The sequence below is a fragment of the Brachypodium distachyon genome, chromosome 4, assembly GCF_000005505.3.
Source record: "Brachypodium distachyon strain Bd21 chromosome 4, Brachypodium_distachyon_v3.0, whole genome shotgun sequence".
NCBI classification, from domain to species: domain Eukaryota; kingdom Viridiplantae; phylum Streptophyta; class Magnoliopsida; order Poales; family Poaceae; genus Brachypodium; species Brachypodium distachyon.
Window position 1 is genome coordinate 14,518,708 of NC_016134.3, and position 24,595 is coordinate 14,543,302.

Below are 24,595 nucleotides of genomic sequence, written 5' to 3' on the forward strand. Positions count from 1 at the left end.
CTGAACTGCACGTTCTTGCGTCATCGGTTAATCCAGAGTTATCTGTTCAGAAAGGTTATCTTTGGAAAATAGCCTCACCCTCTCTGAGAAATAACCTGAAATTTCTACTGTCTGAATGTCCCAAGGATGGACAGAACTGCAAGCTCCAGTGGGCGATTTTGCATGGTGATTTATCGATGATGTTCTATCAGAGGAGACAGGAATTTCCAGAAGACGAGGAACAGAAGCACATGAAAGCGACAGAATCCAAAACAGTATCTAGAAACTAGTTGCAAGCAATATTACTGGCTTCGCACAGTGCCCTGTCATGATAAGCACGAATACGTGGACATGACAAGGGACAGGATGATGTCACCATCAGAATGCTACACATGCATGTCTGTAAATTTCATGCCAAGTCTTCCAAGACTTGGAAGCTTGTGAAAATTTTCCAGCTCTACTCTATCTTAGCATGGACCCAGGATGAGAAAATTCCCAGCTCTTTGTCTGGTGGTCTGTGCTTGACTAGTAGTACCACTTGACCGATCGCCATCTTTGCCTGGAAAGTTAAGGCCACTGTTTCTTTAGAGTGCACTGGGATTTGACCTCATGGACTCAAGTTTGGGGCAAACATCTGCACCTCAGAAGTCAGAGTAGTTCTCATGGAGTAGCATATATGCGGGTGCACAGTTTTCACACCCAAGAACTCAAGCTGGAGGAATAGAGCACAGACCGACCGGTTCACCCAAAAATGCTCAAGCAAAGAAAACGCCGAGAATATGTGCCTGGAGCTAGTTGCAGGGGCATCTCCCTCGTGTCCTGTTTTTCATGCATTACGAATCCATCTTTTCTCTCTCTCTCTCTCTCCAGGGTTTGAGGCCTGTCCACTTTGGTATCTATTTATTGCCATCAATGATCAGTGTGAAATAATGGGACTATTTGTCCTTCCCAATTATATAGCTTGCCTGTGGGGGACAGAATAGATACGCCCAGCACTAGATCACTAGGCTGGACAAAAGTACATTTTTTGCACTTTTGCTAAAGGATGTGCTGGTCAATATTTGCTTGGGGTGGTGGCCAATGCCCCCCTGACCAGGTTGCTTAGCCTTAGTGATGTAGTCTTTACCGCAAAGCGCGCCTCCTTTTCTTTATTTAATTAACCTTCTCTTCTTTTCTGTTTCTGCCCCGTAAATATTTTCTGGTTGGCTTGTAAACTTGTAGGGAGCTTTAGTTTAGGGAGACCAAACTATGTTGTATAGGTGTTTCTTTTTCTAGTTATCTTTTTGCTAACGTTATCTCATATTTAAGTTTTGGAAACATTCCTTTGGAGGCTACACATACTGGATTCCTGGGATTTACGTCAAAAAAAAGAAGCTATATATGGCTTACGGAGAATCAAATGACTAGCAGATGGTGTGATTCCTGGGATTAAGAAGCTAACGGAGAATCAAATGACTAGCAGATGGTGTGATTCCTGGGATTAAGAAGCTATACATGGATTACCTCGCTACTTCCTCCGATTTTTGAACTAAAACCACGACAAGAATTTAGAATCAGAGGAAGTACATGTTACCATGCAAAAATTTAGTTTAATTGATAAGAACTGGGCTGAGATTGTAGAAACCGCTAAACGGGAATTTTTGTGAATATCACTCTTCTCGTAAAAAATAACATAAAAAAGAAAACTCGTTAGGAATTCATGGTCAGGCTTTGCAGTAAACCCTTCCCAATACTTCAGTGCACAAAGTCCGTTAAGAAATTTGACACCGGGATATGCTTAACTTTACTGTGTAATCAAAAGGTATTTATCCAGCTCCAGCTTATAGACCATAGTACTGCACCCTTGATATACAGTTCTTTTGCAAGAAATGAAACTCTGAAGCAAAGAGTTACATGTATAGAGATTTTAGCAGGTCGATCCTGGAGAAATGTCAACCTTCAACAAAGCAAACATATGCGCATAAACAATATCGCTATGTGCCATGACCAACTAATTAGGATGTGTCAGTGTGTCACCACTCACTACTACCAGCTAAAACAAAAATACGGTTCAACATAAAACTTTAGTGGGAGAATATAGCTTGGTGCTGGGATGAAAGAATAATTAGGTTAAACTTTTTAATGATTCTAGAACTAGTTTATGTTGTAATCAACGGGAAAGCACACGATTAAGGGTAGTAATTATTGAGTGACAGTAATAGACAAACAGATAGTCTCAATACTGTGTGGTGACATGGTCATCATGAAAGGCACAACTTGGAGGACTGACCGCATAGAGAGCAGAGGACGGTGGACCACTAATTTGTCTACCATGGATTGTCGTTTTAGATCTGGGAATATATGGTTCAACACTTCAACTACATCAACATCAGCATGAAGACTGAAACAATAAATGTCACTTGCTTTCTTCCACAAAATATATACAGACAAGATTAGCAAGTACACTTGCTCCAATCATTTGTATAAACAAGAACCTTGCCAAAATGGCATCCACGTAGGTATGCTTCAAAGTGTGATCTCACATAACTGAGTAGGGACAGGCTGAGGATGTTGCACAGAAATATTAAGGAGCACCTGGTGTTTACGGTAATTTATTCCTTATACTAGTCAATGAGGAAAGAGGCAGTCTGTCAAAAACAATTTTGAGGCTCTAATTCCCATATTTGTTTTTGATACTTTAATTCTCATCATTTGCAACTCTCTATGGTGACCCCTAATGCTCAGCTAGCTCTTCCTATAAAATCTTATGCTGAAAGATAGCAGGGCCCATACAAATCTTATGGGATTTAGAAGATCTACTAGTCGGCTAATTAAGTAGGGTAAAGCTCTAACAGAAAACTTTCGGTGTCCCAGCCATTGGATTGCCAGTAGATGGTTCAGATCACCCTTGGATCTGAGCCATCCGTTGTTATGTGATCTAACGAGATGGGCTGAAGGCCTTCATGTCTTCTTCCTGCAGGGATCCCTCTGTTAAATTTCACCCACTCGAGCCAAGTGCATGTGTCTCAAGTCCAGTACCTCCACTTCTCTCTAAGCTCAATCCTCCCAATCTGGTTGAAAGAAGCACCTGAAAGAAGAAAGGTCTAAGAAAGGCAGGAGCACCACATGATTCTATCTCCAGACTCCAGTTTCCTGGTAAGTTCTTGACACTCTTCCTTCCATGCACACATGGTTGACTTCTGAATCTTCTTCTTCTCCTCCTGTTTGCTTCACCTGATTGCTTGGGTTCCATTAGAAGTCTTGTGTCTTGCTTCCCTTGTGTGGAGTGGCTTCAGTTGGGAAGAGATGAGTTGGGCAGGTTTTGTTTTGCACTTTTGCTCAAACGCTAACTCAACACTAAACAGTAGATTATGCTGAGAAGCTTCCTCCCTGCAGAATTCAGGTGGGCAGGAAACTCAGAGAGAAAGTTCAGTTTACGTATCTTGAATCTTGATGCTGAAGTTCTTAATAATTACTAAGAATAGGTTGTGAACTCAGGGAAGTTGCTATTGTTATTGCAAAAATGAGAGAAACCGAAAAACATATTTTCTTGCTCAACTTTCCCCCAATATATCAAGATGCATGTTAGCTAGCAAAGAATTGTATTTTGTTTCAGATTCCAGCATTTATTGTAAGAGTTGTTCATAACGAAAATTAAAGAAAATAAATCAGATGAGGAAGTGATGTGTGTCCTGTGTTGTGACATGTACTCCCTCCGTTCCTAAATACTAAAACAGCGACAAGTATTTAGGAACGGAGGGAGTATATAAGATAGAACATTTCTGTTGTGGTTCACTAGATACTAGTATAGGCCAAGTGGCTCACCTTTATCCCAACAGTATTTTGATTTTCAACAACAATCTTCTATAGGGTAGTTGGGTCCCATCTTCATTCAGTAATCTCACTTGGTTCAATCTATGAACTTGAGAAGTAATCGAGATGACAGTTTGCAGTTGAACCCAATTGTCATCACTGTACATAGGGTTTCAGTTGAAACCAATCTTCGTCTCTGTTTTTCAGTTGTAGGATCTTGTCAAACTTCTATCTGAGTATTACTGACACAAATTTCCATTATTCCAAATTTGCTCTGTGGATCTTCCGAACTTCTTATGACCCCAATTTGTTTTTCAGCGATGCAGCTGACCAGCACTGATCTTGCCCCAAGAGTGCTTCTGTATGCCATCAAGCAAACAGAATCAGATTGAATTGAGCAGTGAATCTGTCCTGAAAAAAAAAAACAAATTGGAAATGGTTTCGGAAAGCATGAAGGTACTAGCTTTTGGGTTAGTTTTATTGGGGTGCCTGCAACCTTTTGCAGCTATTGACCTCCAAGGTAAATATATAAAAATATCTGATATTATTCTACATGGCCAGCATTTCATGAGGTTATGCAAAATTCAAATTGAGAAATTTGACTCCAAACTGTTGACAATTCTATTGAACTGGAGTAGTAGTTAGACTCCCTGTCCTTGTAATTAGCCTAGTTTATGAATTCACAAAATACAGGAGTTTCATGGAGAGCAGTATAATTACCAGACTAATCCTACGAAATTCCAGAGTTGCAAATAGGGCCTAAATAAATAGGAAATGATACTCCCTCCGGCCGGATTTACTTGTCGAAATATTACATGTATCTAGACGCTTTTTAAACATAGATACATCCATATTTGGGCAAATTTGAGACAAGTAATATGGGTCGGAGGGAGTAGATAAGCATCAGTGCACGACTGCACGCTAGTGGATATCAGCTACACCTTCAAGGCTTCAATTTCTTAGTAAAGTTGAAGTTCTATTTCAAAGGATCATAAAACAGTAAAATGCACTTCTGAATATTGTTCATTTTGTTTTTATCAACCGGATTACTATTGGCATGCGCTGCATCAGTTAAGCAATCTAGATTGCATGCCCACAAAAAGAAAAGCAATCCAGATTGCAAGTGAAACTCTACAGATGTCAATCAGAAGGACTTATCCACTTCAGTTCTCTTGCATGTACTGTCTGCCACATAATCCTGCAAACAAAATGACCTTGGCTTCTTTTGTCTCAGTCATAGCACTGAATGAAATGAGGACGATGCTCAATGACAGCCGTGGTGTCTTGAATGACTGGAACAGTAATCAAGTTAGTCCCTGCTATTTTGTTAATGTTAGATGCAATCAAGATGGCAACGTCATTGGAATGTAAGTAAAAGAGTTCACCTCAAATACCTCTAAGAAAATTCACATTCTAGCCCATGGATATAAGTGAAATCTTCAATACTACAAATTATTCCTAAAGTGCTTGATAGTTGGTAACACTTCTCATTATAACCCTAAAAAAATTTCCCAAAGAGAACAAGGGTTTTACTTTGGCAGCAGATTTTTCGTGCTCTACTCTGTCCTATTTTACTATTGTAAATTTCGTTATAGCATTCACTCGTGTTTACATGACTACGCTTAGTTTCTCATTTCCAAATTTGTAGCATATTGAGTTCTTCAGGCTTAAGTGGAGTCTTGTCGCCCAGCATTGCAAAATTAACAGCTTTAGAACAGCTGTAAGTTCTTGCTCTTCTCTTGCAAATATGTAATATTTCAAGATTATTCCTCACAGAAAAAGGTCTAGTCAAAGGTAACATCTTACATTCCCTTTCGAGATGGATGGCATTTACTGATTGTTACATATTTGGTTCCAGGTTCTTGGATGACAACAGCATAACTGGACGTATTCCACAGGAGTTAGGGAACTTATCAAAGTTAATGACTCTAAAACTTGGAAGAAATCACTTAAATGGCTCGATACCTGAAACATTTGGCCTTCTTTCAGAACTCCAAAATCTGTAAGTCATTCCATGACTCATGTTGTCATGGCTGAACAACCATCCTAACAATGTGATAACTTGGACAGGGATCTAAGCCAAAATCTCTTGAGCGGTAATATTCCGAGCTCCTTATCGAATCTTTCACTATTGAATGACATGTAAGTCTGTTCTTTCATGCTGATAAAGTCATAAACTTGCCATATATCATCATTGCTACTATTTTTCCCTTTTCAAATATATGAAGGAGAGCTCTAACTTACAGTTTAACACATTGTATTCCGCAGTAACCTAGCAAATAATAATCTAACGGGTGAAATTCCAGAACAGCTACTTCAGGTGTCTCAATATAAGTATGCATTTCTCTAGTGTATCCGATTACATTTATAAAAAATAAATATGCAAGTCTAAACAATTATATGATAAGTGAAATCTTTGTCTTTCCAGCTATACCGGCAACCATTTGAACTGTGGACAAAACTTAATTTCATGTGAGGGAGGCACCACTAAGACAGGTTTTTCAGAACAAACATATCAACCCCTATATAAACCCTACGTTGGAGCAAGAAACCACGCACTTTATTTTTAGACTAAATTCTTGGTAATACAAATAGGTGGATCAAGAAAATCGACACTCAAGGTGATCCTTGGAAGCATCGGTGGAGCAGTCACTCTGCTTGTTGTTGTAGTTCTATTTGTGCTATGGTGGCAAAGAATGCGTCACCGACCTGAAATATACATTGATGTTGCAGGTTTGTTTGGCAACATCACTGCATTTCTTCAACATTTACCATATTCAAACTTCTCGACCATGAAGACCCTTTCACGCATTCAAATGGCTCAACAAATTGGCACTCTAGAAAAAACACTGAACATTTTTCAACTGAGCCATGAGAAACGTGTAAACTAATTTTCAGGTCAGCATGATCACAGCCTGGGGTTTGGGCAAATCAAGCGTCTCTCATGGCGTGAACTCCAAATTGCGACCAATAATTTCAGTGAGCAAAGTGTTCTTGGGAAGGGTGGTTTTGGTAAAGTGTACAAAGGAGTGCTTCCAGGTCCAGATGGCAAAAAGGTTGCAGTCAAACGACTGTTTGAAGTGGAAAGTCCTGAAGGAGAAATGGCTTTCCTCAGAGAAATAGAATTGATAAGCATTGCTGTGCATAAGAACATATTAAGATTAATAGGGTTCTGCACGACACCGACAGAGCGGCTCTTGGTATACCCTTTCATGGAGAATCTAAGTGTCGCTTCCCGTTTAAGAGGTAATGCTAAGATAACATAATGTCGTTATCACTATGTTAGAATATTCACAAGTCTTTGGTTGGTCTTTATTTAGATGTGCCAGCTGAGTTGAAGCATGCAGTTGTATTGTAACAATTAGGAAATTGCTAGACACTAGGAGTAGATGCTGTAAATGTTGAATATATGAGAAAAATAGGAAGTGCACGGGAATTAATTATCTCTAATTTTCATACTGGACGCTAAGCAATTTACTCCCTCCGATCCATAATAAGTGTCGCTGGTTTAGTACAAAGTTGTATTAAATCAGAGGGAGTACATTATATGATCATTTAGGATCATACAATACTCTATAATTCATTTGCTCGACAATATTGCTAATGAAACATATGAAAATGTCCAGATATAAAACAGAATGAACCAACATTAGATTGGCCAACAAGAATGAGAATCGCTCTTGGCGCTGCCCGTGGTTTGGAATACCTTCATGAGCATTGCAACCCCAAGATCATCCACCGCGACGTCAAGGCTGCCAACGTCCTACTCGATGGGAACTTGGAAGCAGTCATAGGAGACTTTGGACTGGCGAAGATGATGGACATGGGGAGGAATACAGTAACGACTGCGGTCCGTGGGACAATGGGCCACATAGCCCCTGAGTATTTTAAGACAGGGAGGCCATCAGTGAAGACAGACATATTTGGATATGGTGTCATGTTATTAGAGATTGTGACAGGAGAGCGTGCAATCTTCCCCGACTTCTTGGAAGGAGCAGGCGAGGTCATGCTCATTGATCAAGTAAGACAACATTATATTTACATTATCCAACTGTTGCATATAAGTTATCCAAGAAAAAGATTATATTCCATGATGCTACTGAAAGCTTATGAAACTAGAGTAAGAAAAGCATTCTGACGTCTCAGCAGTCAGAGTTGCTCACCTTAAAAAAACAAGTACGGGCAGCAGTTAGGTGCTTAGATATAAGTACGACAATGAAAGATGTTTAGACTTGGGGTATGAACAATGAAATTTTCTGGTAAGAAGTTGGCTTGCATGTTCACATAGTTGACTCGTATGAGATTGATTGATTCATTGTTTAATGTGAAGGTGAAATTATTGATGCAAGAAGGGCGATTGGAAGAAATCCTAGATCGCAATATGGACTATGTATATGACTTCCAAGAGCTGGCAAACATTATCCAAATAGCACTCCTCTGCACCCACATGGATCCTGATCAACGCCCTGCAATGTCAGAAGTCGTGCACATGCTGGAAGGAAATACTGTGCCAACAGATCGGTGGGAGGAGTGGCAGATCGCTGAACTTACCCGTCGGCAGCAATACGAGAACAGGCAACATCACAACTTATTCAGCTTCAGTGAGGAGTCACTCAACATCCATGAAGCCATTGAGTTATCTGGTGGTAGATGAGCTGCAAGATCATAAAAAGTGTAACAATACTCTCACTTGTTTCTTCAGTAGAAAAGAGTCGAAGGAAACATAAGAACTGAGAAGTGACCTGTATAGCTGTTACCTTAAGAATAGTGTATAAAATCATGAATAGTAATATCTATAAGTAACTGTATCTAATGTGTGATACCGTGAACAGTGAACACGATGGCGTGCTTCTAGTACATCTAGTCCAGACATTAACCGTTGCATGTGTATATAAACACCATTATATGTTTGATTTGATAGTGTTTTTGCTAATGTATTATATCTTACTTTTATAATCTGTGTACACAGTTGCACACATCTTGCACATGAAAGTTCCTGATGTCTGTATAACTGTATTGCTGCTTATCAGATATGGCCCGCATGTAGAAAAAATCTTGAAAAATTTAGCCAAGAAACCAGCATGCATTTTGAGCCATGTTGGATATTTTTGGGCTGGTTATGATTTCTAAAATTCTAACTACATATCTGTAAACTGAACAAGAACAACTTAAAGAAAACTATGCAAGAAAGTGTTATCTGTCAAGAAGTTCACAATTCCCACAGAAAATCTGGAATCGAAGTGTGATAGGAGCAATCAAGCTGACGATAAATCAAGATACAACCACCAAAGAGCACTCAAGAATCAAGATATTACTTATTAGACAAGGACCATGTTGAAGGCGTCAATCTAGATAACGTGGCTTTCATTAAGAAGTTAGCGAGCATTTGTAGATACGAGAAATGAGAATATGAAGCTCAACACCAAAAGTGTCCAGTGATAGCCCACAAAAGGAGGTAAAGAAAGAAAGGAATCTCCAATCACCAACTGTGGGGGCCAGCTGACATTGCATAGTAAACATAGTTGCCCAGGCCCCACCAGTCCCTTTCCTTAAATGCCAGCAAGCATCAAGATTTTTACTAACTAGGCAGGAATTTCCCCCAAATCATGACCATCCTCATCGGCGATGTTCACTTTTCAGGTTGCTCTTTCTTTGAAACAAGCACTCTTCATAATATTACTTGTAATAGGTCAGTATATAGCCAGTTCCCATTATTTGCAGATTTTTCTTATCTCCAACCAGCTTGGTATTAGGAGCTAGGGTAAGAGCCCTGTTTTCTGGGGGACACACCCAGGCCCCAGCTACACGCAGCTAAACTGTTGCCATATCAGGAATAGTTTTAGAACCACTGGAGGCAGCCAACACCAACAATGGGCGAGATTGAGATACCAAAATCAGGTCTGCAAAGAGTAGGACAAAAATGAGCAAAAACAACTGTTGCAACGTTTTCAATCTGCAGTGCAACTATGTTACAAGAATCATATTTGCAGCTTACAAACACAAGTACACAGATCTAAATAAACTTGACCTAAGTAATATCATTATGATATGCCAAACAAGAAACACAAAGACATGAAAAGAAAAGTTACACAGATCAGACTGGAGTTTGGCCATATGATGAAGAAGAACCACATAAATTGTGCACTGTAAAGCAATAATTTGTGGACATAGGCATGGGCGGAGCTGGGCCCCAGGCAACTAGGGCCATGGTCTGGGGCGTGGAAAAATTTCCTTGCTTATGTGCAAGTACGTTTTGTGTTTGGCCTGGGACATTTGATATTCGCTCACCGATTTCTGTCTCTGCAGTCTTCCTGGTAAACAAGTCTCTTCAACTGGGTCCATTAACGATCTCAGGGCTGAGCGGCAGGGACGGCATCGATCCATCTACTCCCTCTGTTCCATATTAATTGTCGCTAGCGACAATTAATATGGAACGGAGGGAGTACTAGCTAACAACACAGGTAAAGAAAGGAGCCCGCTGTTCTGGGCCGAGATGAACGTAGCTGTGCTGCTCATCAATGCCGTCCACATGCGGGCCACCGTGCCAGCTCCTCAGCTGGATTCGCGTATGCATCGTCTCTCGCTGGTCGAGCTTGCCATGAGACGTGAACTAAGAAACCTTTCACGCTGACCACTGGCATCCATCCAAAACCTGAAACAGCACCTCTAGTCTAGGAGACCAAGAGAATTGCTTTCTTCCTGCCTCGCTATGTAGGTTGTAGAATAGCGAAAATAGAATAGCGAAAATTTCAATTTTCCCTTCCTCCAGGTCAGTAGGATTTCCAAATTTCCCTCCCTTTGGTTGATTGGTTCAATAAAATGTGTGTAAGCAGATTGTTCTAGCTTGAAATGATGCATTTTTGTATTAACAACTGCTATGCCTGATACATGGTATTTTTTTTATAGTTATAGACCTTAAATTTTGGACCGGTTCTTGATCAAATTCTGGCTCCACCAATGATAGGAATAGCATAGAATAAATTTGCTAACCCATCTGTGCATCAGAGCCTTCATATTGTATGAACAAAAACATTCAGAATGGTAAAACACTGGACTGATATGAGTAATCATAAAATCCAGTTTGATCACAAGAACCAGGAATAGTGGATAGAGAATTAACATTAATAGTTAATACAAAATGCAGATGGATTTTAGCTAGAATATCTCCAAAGTACTCAAGAAAGACTTCCTACAGGAACAGAAACATTCAGAATGGTAAAATACTACAACGAATATATGTCAGACGAATCAAATTTAGACTCAAACTAACATTAATTGAAATGCCTAGCTATAATAATTTATCCACCATATCAACAGCTAACCTTATTTCTTGTCAGTGTTTATGAAAGCAGACCGCATTCCTGTCTTCAAGCAGTTCTCACCCAGCACACTGAAGAGAGTCAAGTCATGCAGAAATCAACCTGGAGATTTATAAGACCACTGAGTATGCAAGAGCCAAAAATTTATCGACTAACACTGAAACTCTTTCTACAGGAGTAATGGACAAAGAAGAAAAGCATAGACTTTTACCAATAGCTGATTAGTATGGCAGCCGCTGCTGATCTTCAAACACGAACTGTAGAATTACTCTTCTGTATCAGTGAATCGAGTTGTATTGCTCTTCCTAATCAAGTCATAGCTGCAGCATCCTTATCTTGAGAGCTAGAGATCTTTTCAGATATTTCAGTAGCTAGGGCGTATTTCTTGTTGGCATAGCATGAATTGATGAAGCTAGTATAAGCTAAACGATCAACAGCCAAATCAACGTCCAAAGCTTTTTTAAGGAAAAGACTTGCATCTTCCACATGTCCTATAGCACTAAGCTTTCTAACTAGTACATTTACTGTGTGATTCTTTCGTCGTTTGTCCAATCTATCCAAGATTGATACAGCAACAACTGCCTTTTCCCTTCTGCAGTATTCAAAAGCTAAAGTGACAGGAGTTACTTCACATGGCACTAAACGTTTATCAAGCATGCCCTCGTATAATGCCCTTGCTTCCTCTAGCCTAGATTCCTTGCAAAGCCCACTTATTAGAGCCCCATAAGTTATAGAGTCAGCTTGGCATCCATTTTGAACCATCCTCTCAAACACCCTCAAAGCCGAGGTTGATTTGCCAACTTTGCAGTAGCCTGCAATCATTGAGGTATAAGTTTGCTTGGTCGGCACTAATTCTATCGCGAGACACTTGTCAAACAGCTTTTGGCTTTCCTCCATCTGTCTCTGCTGGCAATATCTTGCAATGAGGGTGGTGTATGTGTGTATGTCAGGATGACAACCATTTTCAGCCATCCGGTTGAACAAATCTAGAGCATATGTTATGTGACCTTGTTTGCAGTGCTCAGTTATCATTACAGTATATGTCACTTTATCAAGCTGGAGCCCCTGATTGTTGGCCATCCGGAGAACCTTGTAAGCCTCTTGAATCTTTCCTTTCTTACAAAGGCCATCAATGAGAGCATTGTACGTGTAAATGTTGGGCTGGAAACCTTCCCGTCTCATCTTATTCATCAGCTCAAAGGCACAATTGAAGCTTCCTTCTTTGCAGTGCCCACTAATCAGTGTAGTGTATGTGTTTGTGTTTGGTGCCAACCCCTGCTCGACCATCCTTCCTAACAGCATCTCAGCCCGAGCAAGTTTTCCCTCTTTACAGTATCCTCCAATCATTACAGTATAGGTATGCACATTCGGCTTGTATGAGCTACTCTTGATGAGCTTCAAGAAAAGCCGGAACGCCCGCTCTGTCCAGCCAATCTTACAGAGCCCGTTGATCAATGACGTGTGCGTGTACACATTCGGCTTCAACCCTTTCGCAACCATCTCCTCCAATACATAGAAGGCCTGCTTGACATATGCTCTTTTGCACAGACCATCAATCCATGCAGTATAATTCACCACATTAGGTGGTGTGCCCATCTCCAGCATCCTCCTGAAGAGCTCAGAGACATCCCTAAATCGCCCCTTCTGGCAGAACACACGCACAATCACCGTGCACGTGGCGTTGTCTAGGCAGAACCCCTGACCCTGCATTACCGTCAGCAAGGCGTCCACTTCTTCCATCCGCCCGTCTCTGCAACACCCAACAATCAACGCCCGGAAGCTGCGCGCGTCTGGCAACAACCCGCCCCGCGTCACCATTCCGTCAAACACCTTCCGCGCGTAGGCGAAGCTACCGGTGTCAAGCCCGGCCCTGAGGACCCAGTTCGCCGTCTCGACGCAGAACGGCAGCCCGTGGCTGCGCATCTCGAAGACCATGTCGGCGGCCTCCGGGAGCCGCCCTGCCTCGGCGAAGGCCGCGACCATCCGCCGCATGGCCTCGTGCGCCATGGGGAGGCTGCCCCTGTCGACGAAGGTGGTCGCGGCGGTGACGTAGAGGCGCATGAGGTGGCGCACGTCCTGGCGGGAGGCCAGACGGCGGAAGAGCTCCAGCGCCGCCGCAGAGCCGGCGGAGTCCGCGAGGGAGGAGAGTGCCACGATGGCGTCGTCCGGCGCGAGCGCGCCGGGGTCGGTGTCCACCGCGCCCGGGGAGGAGACGTGGGAGGCGGCATCGGAGACGCGAGGGGGAGGCGGGGCGCTGAAGGTAGCGGTGGTGGTGGAGAAATGCTGGGGTTTGGACAGGTAGTTCAGGAGGCGGCGGCCATGGCGATGGTGAGAAAGCATGTCCCGCCGCCGCTGCTACTCCTTGTCTTCGAAAGAAACGGCTTTGTATACGAGTTTTCTCCGCGTGTGCCTGTCAGACACGCATAAGCTATGAACCAACGTCATGATGACCAAACGACACGGGAATAAGATCAAATAAATGTCAACTAACTACTCCGTAATGTATTCCATAGTACTTAATAGCGCACAACATGATAATTATGACCCAACATCATGTCAAATATGACCAGACATCATGACAAATATGTAATAATATACATGACATGACAACTATGACCAACCATTATGGCAACTATGACAAGACAACATGGAAACTAGATAGTACACGACAGGATAATTAGTAGTGCACGACGTGGCAACTATAGTGTAACAAATAATTTGGTAACTAGGACCAAAGAATATGACGATTAGTTAATTCAAGACATGATAGTTAGTAGGACATGACATGTCAATTATGACTAATCATTACGTCAATTATGATGAAACAACATGACGATTAGGACAAAAAAACATGGCAACTAGATATTGCATGACTTGGTTGTTAGTGCGAGACGACGTCGCAATTAGGACATGGTAATTAAAACCACAACATGCCAATTAGAACCAAATAACATGACAACTAGATAGTACAAACTTGACAGTAATGCACGGTACGACAACGTAACAAACATCATCAACAGAACAAATGGTCGTAGTTATGCATGCTACTCTCTCCGCCCCATTTAAGTGACGAAATATTACATGTATCTACATTTTTTTTATAGATACATCCATATTTACGCAAATTTGAGTCATTTAATATGAGACGGAGGGAGTAGTTAACTTATTACCTAGCAATGACGTATCACAATCGACCACTTTTCTCCATCAGTCCATGTGAAGAGATCTCACAAAAAAACTAACGCAACAATACAATAAATGAAGTTACGAAGCACACGGAAGAAACAAATCGACAAGGCCGTTGAACCAGTTCTTCACGGCGCTCTTCCCTTCTCGGCCTCCTCCGTATTGCTTCTCGAGATCGCTTGCTCGGCTGCTCTGCCAGTAGACGAGCCCTGCTGTCGCCAGGAGCCAGCGACCGACGCCGACAAATCGCAGCCGCACACTGGCCGTGCGCCCCCGCCATGTCCTGTCGCGGCCCTCCACCGCTCGCCTGGTGACGACGCCGTCCTGCCTGCGCGCCGTCCTGCCACCGCTGCGCAAGGGCCAAGCACCTTTGGCATGTCCTGCCGCAGCCTACCCGGCGAGGCCGCGCCCCTGCCTTCGTGCCTCCCAGCTGCCGCTGCACACGCACCGCGAGCCGTCGCCATGTCCTGCCTCTGCCGGCCAGAGACGTTCCTGTCGCCGCCCCTCCGCGCCGCCAGCGCCACCCCGCTGCCTCCGCACCACACCCCTGTCGCTGCCGGCTGCGCCCCATCGCACTGCACCGTCTCTACCACTGCTACCGCCTCCCTGCTACCTCCTCTTGCCGGAGAGAATAGACGGTTCAGAGGATGGACGAGATCGGGGGATCGGCGGATCGGGCATCGGGTCGCTGCTTAAGACGAAGTGGGGCACGTGCCCCCCTCTTGGAATGTCCGTTATTTTTCTATGTTCTCTCGTATTAGTTTATAAGTGCATTATGTTGTACCTTATTAGTTTATAAGTGCATTTGGTACATGAATTGTAACTTATCAGTTTTTAACTGCATTATGTTACATACATGTACATTATCAATTTTGAAGTACATCGTATGATAGATCACATGCACCAGAGATAAATCACAGCACGAGCATCTGTCAAAACTTGATACGTTTGATTAGACAAGTACATCGTATATTATATCATATGTATACCGACAGTTTTTAAGTACCGCGTCATATAAAAAAGGTGTACATCAACTAATAACAGTACATTATGTACCGAGACAAAATCACATTACAAAACATAGTACGTCATGGATGTCAGATAAAAGAAAGAATCGAAAAAAGGACCCGAATTGAACTGAAGCATATCAAGTCTATCCCTCCCTAATATAATAATATAATAATAATAAAAGCACGAAGGTTTTCTTCGTCGTCGTCCGCCGTGCATCAATTTCCGTGCATGTTCTGATTTTTCGTGTCTCCTTACACTCCATCGAATCTTCCTTTTCCTATTTCCACAGCGCTGCCTTCTCGGGCCGCCGCCGCCGACTCAACTGCCTGCGCAGCACCTTCCTGCGGTGACCGCTCTCGATACGCGTCGACGCCGGATTAGATTATCGTGCAAGAGACGAGCAAAGGGTCCAGGGCTGATCGGTGCTATCCACCGTTCCTCGTGCACTGCACCACCGCATGCTCTGACGCCAGCCACGGCCGGCCGGCGGTGTGGACTGGGTGCCATGTCTGTGGCCGCGGCTGCTAGCATCGGTTCCGAGATCATTTTGATTGAATGTCTAATTATATTGTTATGTTTTATATAAACATGAATTTTCGTGTGCACATGATTAAGCGGCTGTGGCAACGCACGGGCGCCGTAGCAGTGTACACTCGTAGCAGTACAGCAGATAACCTGCGATGTCGCCGTGGTTGAGTGGGTCGGAGGGCAGCAGCGCGCAGAAGACGACCGTGTAGTTGCAGACCCCCGAGCCCGTCCAGGCATCACCCGACCCGCCCCCAGCGAGTCCACGTTTCCTGGTCTCCCACTCTCTTCCCCAACCCAAACCAATCCCAGAACTAGAAAGCGGGCGGCGGCATATGTGAAACTGCTAATTCTGACGCGGGGCTGCTTGTGCTCTCTGATTCACGGCGTGGGTGATGCTGACTGTTGGGGACGGAGGAGGGCGAGCCGGCTGGGGGACCGGTCGCGCCGGCGTTGGTGGCGCGGGGAGGGCGAGGGGAAGGCGAGGCGGAGACCCTAGAGCGACCAGGGAGGCGCACAACGGAGGCGAGGCGGTTGCCCGTGCGAGACATGGCGACGAATTTGATTTGGAGAAGAGAGATGGACTCGTGGGGAATCCGGTGGAGCTGCAGTACAAAACTTAGCTAACATGAAGCCACGACTTATCTTCCAAAATGGAGAATCAGAAGCATTTGGAAATTAGGGTATTTACATCTTCATTGACATGCTACATAGAAGTAAACATGTTGAGGACATCTTACTATAAGAGAGAGACACATTAAAGCACAACTAGAGGAATTCAGTACCTCCTTAGATACTTTATACAGTTGCCCTTCATCCGATAAAAGAGCCTACACATAGATCCCCGGTCTAGGTAAAACAAGACAGGAACACATATTCGGTAAATTTACCGAACCTGTTTCCCCAGCATAGATTACGTACAATCTAACCTTTACAATACAAACCAGTGACCACTACCAATTTCAGTTCAGTTTTAGAATGCAAGCAATGTGCTATTTCTACCTATGCAACAGAGAAAAAACAGTGAGCAGATATATCCTTCGGCTTGATTGCAAGTCAAGATTTAAAAGTCATTTACTTGCATGAAGAAAATAAACATTGTCTACACCAGAGACAGGAAACAGGTGGAGAAACATCAATCATGCATGGATGAATTTGCAGAATCCACCAAATAGTCATGAAATAGACGGAACAGCCTCATAGGGGGTAGCAAACAATTCTTCCATCATAACATAACTAAGCAGCAAGCATATTATATATAAAGTTCTAGCCTGATAAATTATAGATAGGTTAAGCGACGACTACATAACTTAGTTCGGTACACTAGTACAGCAGATAGATATAGGTATCAATGCAGATCGGTGGTTGGTCGGTGATAGGGATAGTAGCAGCAGCAGCAGCCAGCATTATGCATCCTCGAAGCATCAAGGATCAGTTCCTGGAAGGAGCCCGGCAATTCGCCATCAGAATCAGAGCAATCAAAATGGGGGTCAGGGCCAAACAACTCGAGGAAATCAGCTTTGCTCTGCTCGGCCATTTTCTTCTCATACTCGTCACTGTACTTGGCCGGATCGACCTTGACGTAACCAAATATCTTGTACTCCTCGCGGACCTTGTCCTGGTACTCCTTGAACTTCAGCTCCCTCTGGCAGATGTCGTCGCATGCTTTGTTCCACTCCGCGCTGTCGAAGCCGCTCTCGTCGTCGACCTCAGGGTCGTACCTGGGGAACCTGTCCACCTTGCCGTAGTCCCAGGATAGGATGTAGTCGATCTGCTCTTTTGGCATCACATAGATGACCTCGTCGACGGATGCGTCAGCAGCAGGCTTCTCCTCCTCTGCTACGACGACCGCCAATGCCGCATCAGCAACCTTCTCTCCCATCGAGCAGCCGGCCGCCGCATCCTCCTTCTTCCTTCTGGTGGTGGGACTCTTACCGGCATTGGGCAACCCCCTCTTCTTCCGCTGACCGGCATTGGGACCAAACTTGCAATCAATAGGTCGCAGATCGGCAATCCCCTTCTTCATCGCCGCCTTGGACAGCCCCTCCGCCATACTTTTGGTGAACGAATCTTCATTGATTTGGCCATCGCTAGATCCGATCTCCCTCGCCTCGCCACTCGATTTGGGGGATTGGGGATTTGGAACCCCCTTTCGGTTTGTCTCGGTAATTATATAGGCGGAGACTCCTGGGTATGTGAGTCGGGATCGGCACCGAGTCCGCCTGGTAAGTTGCTATCTGGATCGTGTTTCCATTGGGCCCAGCCCAACAATACTCGGATGGAAAAGCGCTAGTATCAGCTGCAAAAAAAAAAAAATTAACAAATTAAAAAAAGAGGTTGCCAAACCTGCTATCGTCAGGAACGACTAGTTGATCGTTGCCGACGGTAATTGCAACACTGGCCAAATAACTTAACACATCGGAGCAGTTTAGTCTAACAAGTTGTAAAATGAGCAAAACTGTTTTAAAAATTGAGATTCGGATTGTTTAGAGGTCCAAGCCAATCATGCGTTGACATGTGTTGATAGCCTTGAGGGTGTCTCGATCTTTCGATGAGATACCTAATTATCGATTTGGTAGGAGGTGACGTTGACGATCCGACTACAACCTAGGAGGCAGCGCCTTAGCGATCGATACACCAACTCCAGAAGGTTATTGATCCCGCGGGGGCACGATCAACCTGACCACGAAGGTCTTTGTTCCTGCAAGCAATCGAAGAACAAGCAAGAACAAGATGAAAAGCAATCTGAAATTGTGAATAGGAGATATGAAGGTTCACGAATCTGAATACTCAATATAGTTGGAGTCTTGATGACGGTAAAACAGGTGGTCTAACCGACACACGCGATTACACGAAAGTAGCAAAGGCTAAACTTTATCTAATCAAAATCCAAAGCTCCATAGGGGGGCTCATGGGGTATAAATAGGAGGGGAACTAGGTGGTTTTCGGCCAGGCCCTTGTGGGACTCCGAAACGGCCTAGGAACCCTCCTAAAACACAACGAAAACATCTAAAAATTGGCCGGACCCTATTACATGGCCTTAGGCCCAATAAAACAAGGTTATAACCCTCATCTTTGGCCCATAGATACTCATTGGAGGGGGAATCCTCCACTTGGCCGAAATCCCATTGATGAAGAGGATACGGCCTTCTTCTCATCTCTTTATGGCGGTTTCAATGTTCTGAAATCAACACTTGAGCTAACTCCCGCCACCTTGCTGCCACCTCCATGGTTTGCTGTCCAACGCTGATCCTTGAGGTCCAAGCTAGGTCCTTCATTCCTAAAACACATAAAAGAACCCATCTTAGGCAGCAGCATATTCTCATTAATATTAAATGAAGTACCGAGGAACGAAAGTACCTGATAATTTAGTTGCCGTGCACGAGCTCTAGTAATTGGTCCATGTATCTCCGGTACTTGAGGTGTAGGTGCTGTAGGGGCTGTGGTTGTATCATTAGTTGGGATGTCCTCATCATGTGTCATGTGTCTTTTGCTGAAAACCCCATGTGGTTATTGAGCATCCCACTCACCTCTTGAGACAAAAGTCTGACCCATGGGACCCAGCCGTCCGTGACCCACCGACACCCCCGTCCTTCTTCCCCGTCCTTCTTCCCCGTCCTGCTCCCCGTCCCGTCAGCCAACCCGCCCACGCCGTCGTCCCCTCGGACAGCTCCGCCCCACCCTGCTGCCCCTCCTCCGTATCCACTAGTCGCCCCGCTCATGAATCTCCTCAGCTCTCGAGCTCTCCTTTTCCTCTGCTCTTTCTCTTTTCTCTCCCGAAGCCGCTGCCTCCTCCAAGTCGCTCCAGCCCGCCCAGCTGCTCTGTCCAGCCCTTGACCTTTGCGCGCGTCGCCAAGAATCTTATTTGCGCCTTCCCGCATCGGAAGCCGCACCGAATCGACCCCACACACGCCCAAGACACAGCCTAGTGGGTCGTCTTCCCCGCCACCGGCCGACCTGCCGCGCTCAATCCGGCCACCCCCAATTCTTCCTGACCGAGCCGCCGTGCGCCAGAGCACCGCGACGCCCCCCCCCCCCCCCCGGACCACTAATGCCCTCGGCCTACTCTCCCGCGTCCCGGAGTTGCCCCGCCTCGAAGCTAATCCCCAATCGCCGTCGCCGCACGTCGACAGCCCGCTCCAACGACGGATTCGCTTCAAGCTCGGACGAGGAGAGCCCCCCTGTGGCACCGCCACGACCGCAGGAACCGCGATGCCGCCGTCATCTTCTTCGTCTCCGACGACCGTCGCCGCCACTTTTCTCCCCTGCATCTTCGTCCGGCGCGTATGTACAAATTGTTCTTGTAGGGGGGGGGCTTTTTTGCAAAATTTCCACGGCCCCACTAGACTCCATCTAGCTGCCACGTGTCCAATTCGGACTAATTGGACTAAAATGCTCCCGAATCTCAACTTCTGGGACTAGTTTTGCTCACTTTGCAAATTGTTGGATTGAACTGCTCCCACCTCTCAAGTTGTTGGGCCAGTGGTGCAATTGCCTCTGAGTCTCCACAATACGTGACAACTTAAATTCTACATTTTTTACATGATGATTTGTCTTTCTACAATTCTTTTTTCTATTTTATTTTTAAGCTAAAATGCTAAAGTTGGTCCTTGAAAAATGCCCACATTTACTTCAACCACGATGGCCTTAAAAAACATGCATCCTAACACACTGAAGTTGAATCAGTATCATTCAAACATACTCTCTCCGTCCTACTATACCAGGCGTGTTAGATTTTTCACGTGTACCAAGGCAGGCCCGACGTATCAAATTTTGGACGAAAGTACCCCCTGCATGTGCCCTGGCTGTGCTCTGTTCTGCCGTGTTGCTCGTTTTTTTATTCCCTACGCACCAATCTAATTTCCTTGCATGCGCCAACACGCCCAGGACAAGAGCACCTCGGGAGGGTCAATCTATTTAACTACACATGCATGCTGGATGCTGGTAAATGAGGACACCAGGATTCAAATAAGACGCCATGTATAGTAAGACGGAGGGAGTAGATAATATTCAAAATCATCAAATCTAAACCAATTAAGGACACGGGATTAAGATTTACAACGGAATTTCTAAGAAAAAGTTGCATACCATGAATCCATACCCTGAATTACGCTCGGGTCAAACTACCATTGTACTCAAGTAGGATCAGATTTTAAAAATAGGAACTCCACTTGACCAGGATGTGAAACAAGGACAAGCATTTGGAATTCACAAGCCGGGAACGTATCATGTGAATCCGGTCAAGGTCGTGCATCCCGCGGTCCAGGATGGTCCGATTGAAATCAATGGCGATTGTTGTATATTTTTTACACTAAAATGCCCCCGTCTAGCCTAATCCAGCGTTTTCATTTTGCACAAATCCCCCTATGTTCTCGATTGCCGTTTCCCTCATGATCGTGATCATGAGATATGCTTGTTGATTCCGCTTGAAAACCTAAAAGCACGCCGTGAGAAACTGCAGGTCGATCTACTCCGACGGCCATGTGCAGACCCAGGGCCTCCCTCACGATGGCAAGCCACGCTGTAGGGTTGCGCTAGGAAGAAGGTGCTGCGTGGCTCTACTTCCGCACCGACGGGCTGCCGAGACTTGCTGACGCCCAGGCCCTTAACATCCCAAGCAACATTGCTTTCCTCTGCCCTTTTTCTCTCAGAGTTCTGAAATTTCAGGAGAAGGGCAGGTTTCAACAGCAACCAAGGAGGGTGATCTTTAGACACTACTCCGTATATTATTATCATACAAATGCAGATGATTGCATTCTTTGTTCCAAGGAAATTAAGAAGGGCTGCATAATTAACTTTCCTCCAGCAAGAAATTAAAGCGGGAACACACTACACAAACAGCTTTTTGATATTCAGTATACAGAAGCCCCAGTCTTTTTTGTCTCAAAGCTACTTCTTAGATTCATAACAGAGATTATGTATTTCCTGTTTGCATTATGTAGATTGACAAGGTAATCAGCACTCACAACAGTAGCGTGGAATGGTGCGGTAAGCAGACAACACTTTCAGACTATGATGCCTGAGTTTTATCACCTATTCAATGATATCATACAGGCAAAAAAGGGACTTCCAATGGAGTCGTAGACCCAGCCATTTGAACATCCAAATAGCATAACAACAAGAGAGTGAACTTCTTCAGGAAATCCAAGCAAAAATATTTGAGAATCTCACCCTGTTTCGAAACCAGGTCACAATGTCGGCTTAGGTCTTGCAGGCCAAACGGCCATCCCCTAACAGGATTGAAAACTGACATTATTACAGATGGTAAACTTGCAATGACACAAGTCTTGTTTGGCCTAGGAACAAACGAGACAAAGCGCACCAGGATAAAATGTAGTATTGTTCAAAGAAGATGCAAGACTTCGACACCACGTTCCACACGTTCATAGAACCATTGTGGTATGGCAGGGATAGATGGGGGATCGGCACCAGACTTTGAGTCCTTGATGCGATCCAGTAGTTTCACCGCCTTCGCCAGCTCAGTCTTTATGTCCTTATAGAGTAGCTGATGACCTGGGAGCTTACGAAACACATCTTCACGCATTTCGCCGATGCGTTCGCATGTTTTGAGAAAATCACTTATCAGCTGATTTACATTGTTTCTTGTAGAACGGTACTCTTCTAGGAAAGGGAACTCTGTCACCTCCTTGAACTTGCCTTTCGCAGAGATCTGGAACAACATAAAAACATTAATTACATTCCCACTAAGGCTACACATACTTCTAGGAGTATGTACAGTACAGTATGTGTAGCCTACACATACTTCGCAGAGATCTGGAACAACATCACAACTGAGTACTAAGTTAGTATAGTAGGCAAAACAAATCAATTGGTACAATTATGGCACAAAAAGGAGAATTATAATACAGTACATTCACATACATAGCTTAAATAAAGGCCTTATCCCCCGGGCAATAACTCAGCCAAGGCACACCTGACTAAGTCGCCTTTACATCAGCATCAGTCCCGGCAAATCCAAACAGCAACTGCAGCTAATCTGACAAAACTAAAAAGACACTACAGACCTCCAACCAAGCTTTCACCAATCCAGTTTCTGTGGGATTCAACCTTGACTCACCACAGCCACCGTGAGCACCTGCTCAGAGCTTCCCGAGCAGCGCTTTTCTACAACCCAGCCCAAAGATCAACTAATGAACAAATTCAAACATGACACTAGATGGATCATGTATCAATTGAAACAGGCATCATTCATGAATATACACAAGGTCCATATAATTGCTACTAAGCCTACCAGAACCAGCGCCCTTTCCTTGTTGAATTTATAAACCCAACAATCTAGAAGCTCCTGAACTGATTCAGGTACAGCACTTAAATTGAACCCAACTAGCCCTATTCTCCACACAAACATGGACATGGAACAAATAAAATAGATAATCAACGGTCTCTTTCCTAGAACAGAAAACACGTATTCCCAGCCTGTGTCTTTTAACATATGTCTAGTCAGAACTCAGAATGCAACCTTTACTTGCTAACCAAAGAAACATCTTAATTTCCAAAAGCAAAGGAATCTGGGGACTGTTCGGGTGCTTGAATTGTTCGACCGGTCCACGCATTTGTGCTCTCCAATGTAGAATTTATCTTTGATTGCGAATAAAAATAGAGTAAGTTGCATAAAAAGCATCATTTTTGGGCTAAGGTTGAGAAAGCGTCTTACTCCGAACTTTTAGTTGCACGAAACCATCACTTTTGGTGTAAATTGTTGTTCCGGATCCAAACAGTCGAGTTTAGTCGCTAAGCTAAGTTCTGACAATGCAGACCCACTAGTCAAGCAGATCAATGGCACTGTGACGGACGTTCTCGTGGTGGCGGCGGCGCCTCCCTCGCCCTGTCACCGAGTCTAGAAGACACGCCGCACCGCCCCAAATTCCAAGCGCCCCTCCCCGATGGCCACTCCCTGGTCCGTTCGTCTCATCCAGAGAACTGTGTCAACATCGTGCAACCGAAGACGCCATCGCCCGGGCTTCTGACGCCCGTAGCTTTCCCCGTAACGGCGCTCCTCCTCCACCTCCATGAGCTCCTCCTCGCGCCTCGGCATCGACTTCACCGCCTCACCGCGGATCTCAACGACGAGATCCCTTCCTCACGCGCCGAACAGAGCTCTGCCACCGTCTTCTTCTTCCTCTCCAGCAATGCACGTACACCCATTAGTAGAACGGAGGCATGGTCTCCCAATGATCAACAAGAAAAATATATGACAAAGTAGAGGCTTTTATAGGACCAGTTCTTTTGAGGGATTATCTTGGGAAGCTGCCCTCCCCTCAGCTTCCAGGAGAAGCCGCTCCCTAAATTTAGTAAGACTTCTAAATTAGTTTAGACTAAACTAGTTTGAAAGTCTAATCAAATTCGGGAGATGGCCTCTCTGAGAAGCTGGGTGAGGACACCTTAAGAGAAGTCTGTCCTAGAAGACGAAAAGAACGCAGCCACATATTATTTTTATGAGTAAATTGCATAAAACCACCATATTTTGGGATTAAGTTGGGAAAGCCCACCACATTGATTTTTTTTCATACAGAATCACCACTTTTGGCGTAATCTGTTGCTAGCTCCGGGCCCAAATAATCGAGTTTAGGTGTTTAAACCGGTTTGTGGCAATGTGGGCCCATGGGTCATTGTTTTCTTTAGGTCATTGTCGTTCGCGCCGTGAGTTTATACTACGAAAACATTGTACCTGGTGAGACTAGCCGTCCATGGCTTGATGGAATCTTACTAATGAAACGAAGCAGCAAACCCCCTCCGTTATATCAGTATGTATATCATCTTCT

General features: G+C 44.5%; 2 protein-coding genes across 2 annotated transcripts; one reads left to right on the top strand and one right to left on the bottom strand.

Moving 5' to 3' along the window:
- Positions 1-2,273: 2,273 nt before the first annotated feature.
- On the top strand, positions 2,274-8,687 carry LOC100839639 (LRR receptor kinase SERK2). The gene is made up of 13 exons (XM_003577325.4): positions 2,274-2,798; positions 2,939-3,114; positions 4,090-4,291; positions 5,006-5,138; positions 5,420-5,491; positions 5,630-5,773; positions 5,842-5,913; positions 6,040-6,105; positions 6,200-6,267; positions 6,367-6,504; positions 6,670-7,017; positions 7,398-7,792; positions 8,102-8,687. The coding sequence occupies exons 3-13, from the start codon at positions 4,135-4,137 to the stop codon at positions 8,423-8,425; spliced, it is 1,917 nt and encodes a 638-aa protein (XP_003577373.1). The 5' UTR covers positions 2,274-2,798; positions 2,939-3,114; positions 4,090-4,134; the 3' UTR covers positions 8,426-8,687.
- A 374-nt stretch (positions 8,688-9,061) lies between these two features.
- LOC100834036 (pentatricopeptide repeat-containing protein At4g19890) lies at positions 9,062-13,491 on the bottom strand. Its single transcript, XM_003575830.4, has 3 exons — positions 11,302-13,491; positions 11,094-11,192; positions 9,062-9,671 (listed from the first exon to the last, which is right to left on the bottom strand). The coding sequence occupies exon 1, from the start codon at positions 13,428-13,430 to the stop codon at positions 11,400-11,402; it is 2,031 nt and encodes a 676-aa protein (XP_003575878.1). The 5' UTR covers positions 13,431-13,491; the 3' UTR covers positions 9,062-9,671; positions 11,094-11,192; positions 11,302-11,399.
- Positions 13,492-24,595: the final 11,104 nt, after the last annotated feature.

Excerpts from the sequence above, each read along its gene's own strand:
- LOC100834036 (XM_003575830.4), bottom strand. The coding sequence starts at position 13,430 with ATGCTTTCTCACCATCGCCATGGCCGCCGCCTCCTGAACTACCTGTCC.
- LOC100839639 (XM_003577325.4), top strand. The coding sequence starts at position 4,135 with ATGCCATCAAGCAAACAGAATCAGATTGAATTGAGCAGTGAATCTGTC. Across the intron at positions 5,139-5,419 it reads GATGGCAACGTCATTGGAAT|CATATTGAGTTCTTCAGGCT; the intron begins GTAAGTAAAAGA and ends CCAAATTTGTAG. Across the intron at positions 6,268-6,366 it reads GGGAGGCACCACTAAGACAG|GTGGATCAAGAAAATCGACA; the intron begins GTTTTTCAGAAC and ends TAATACAAATAG.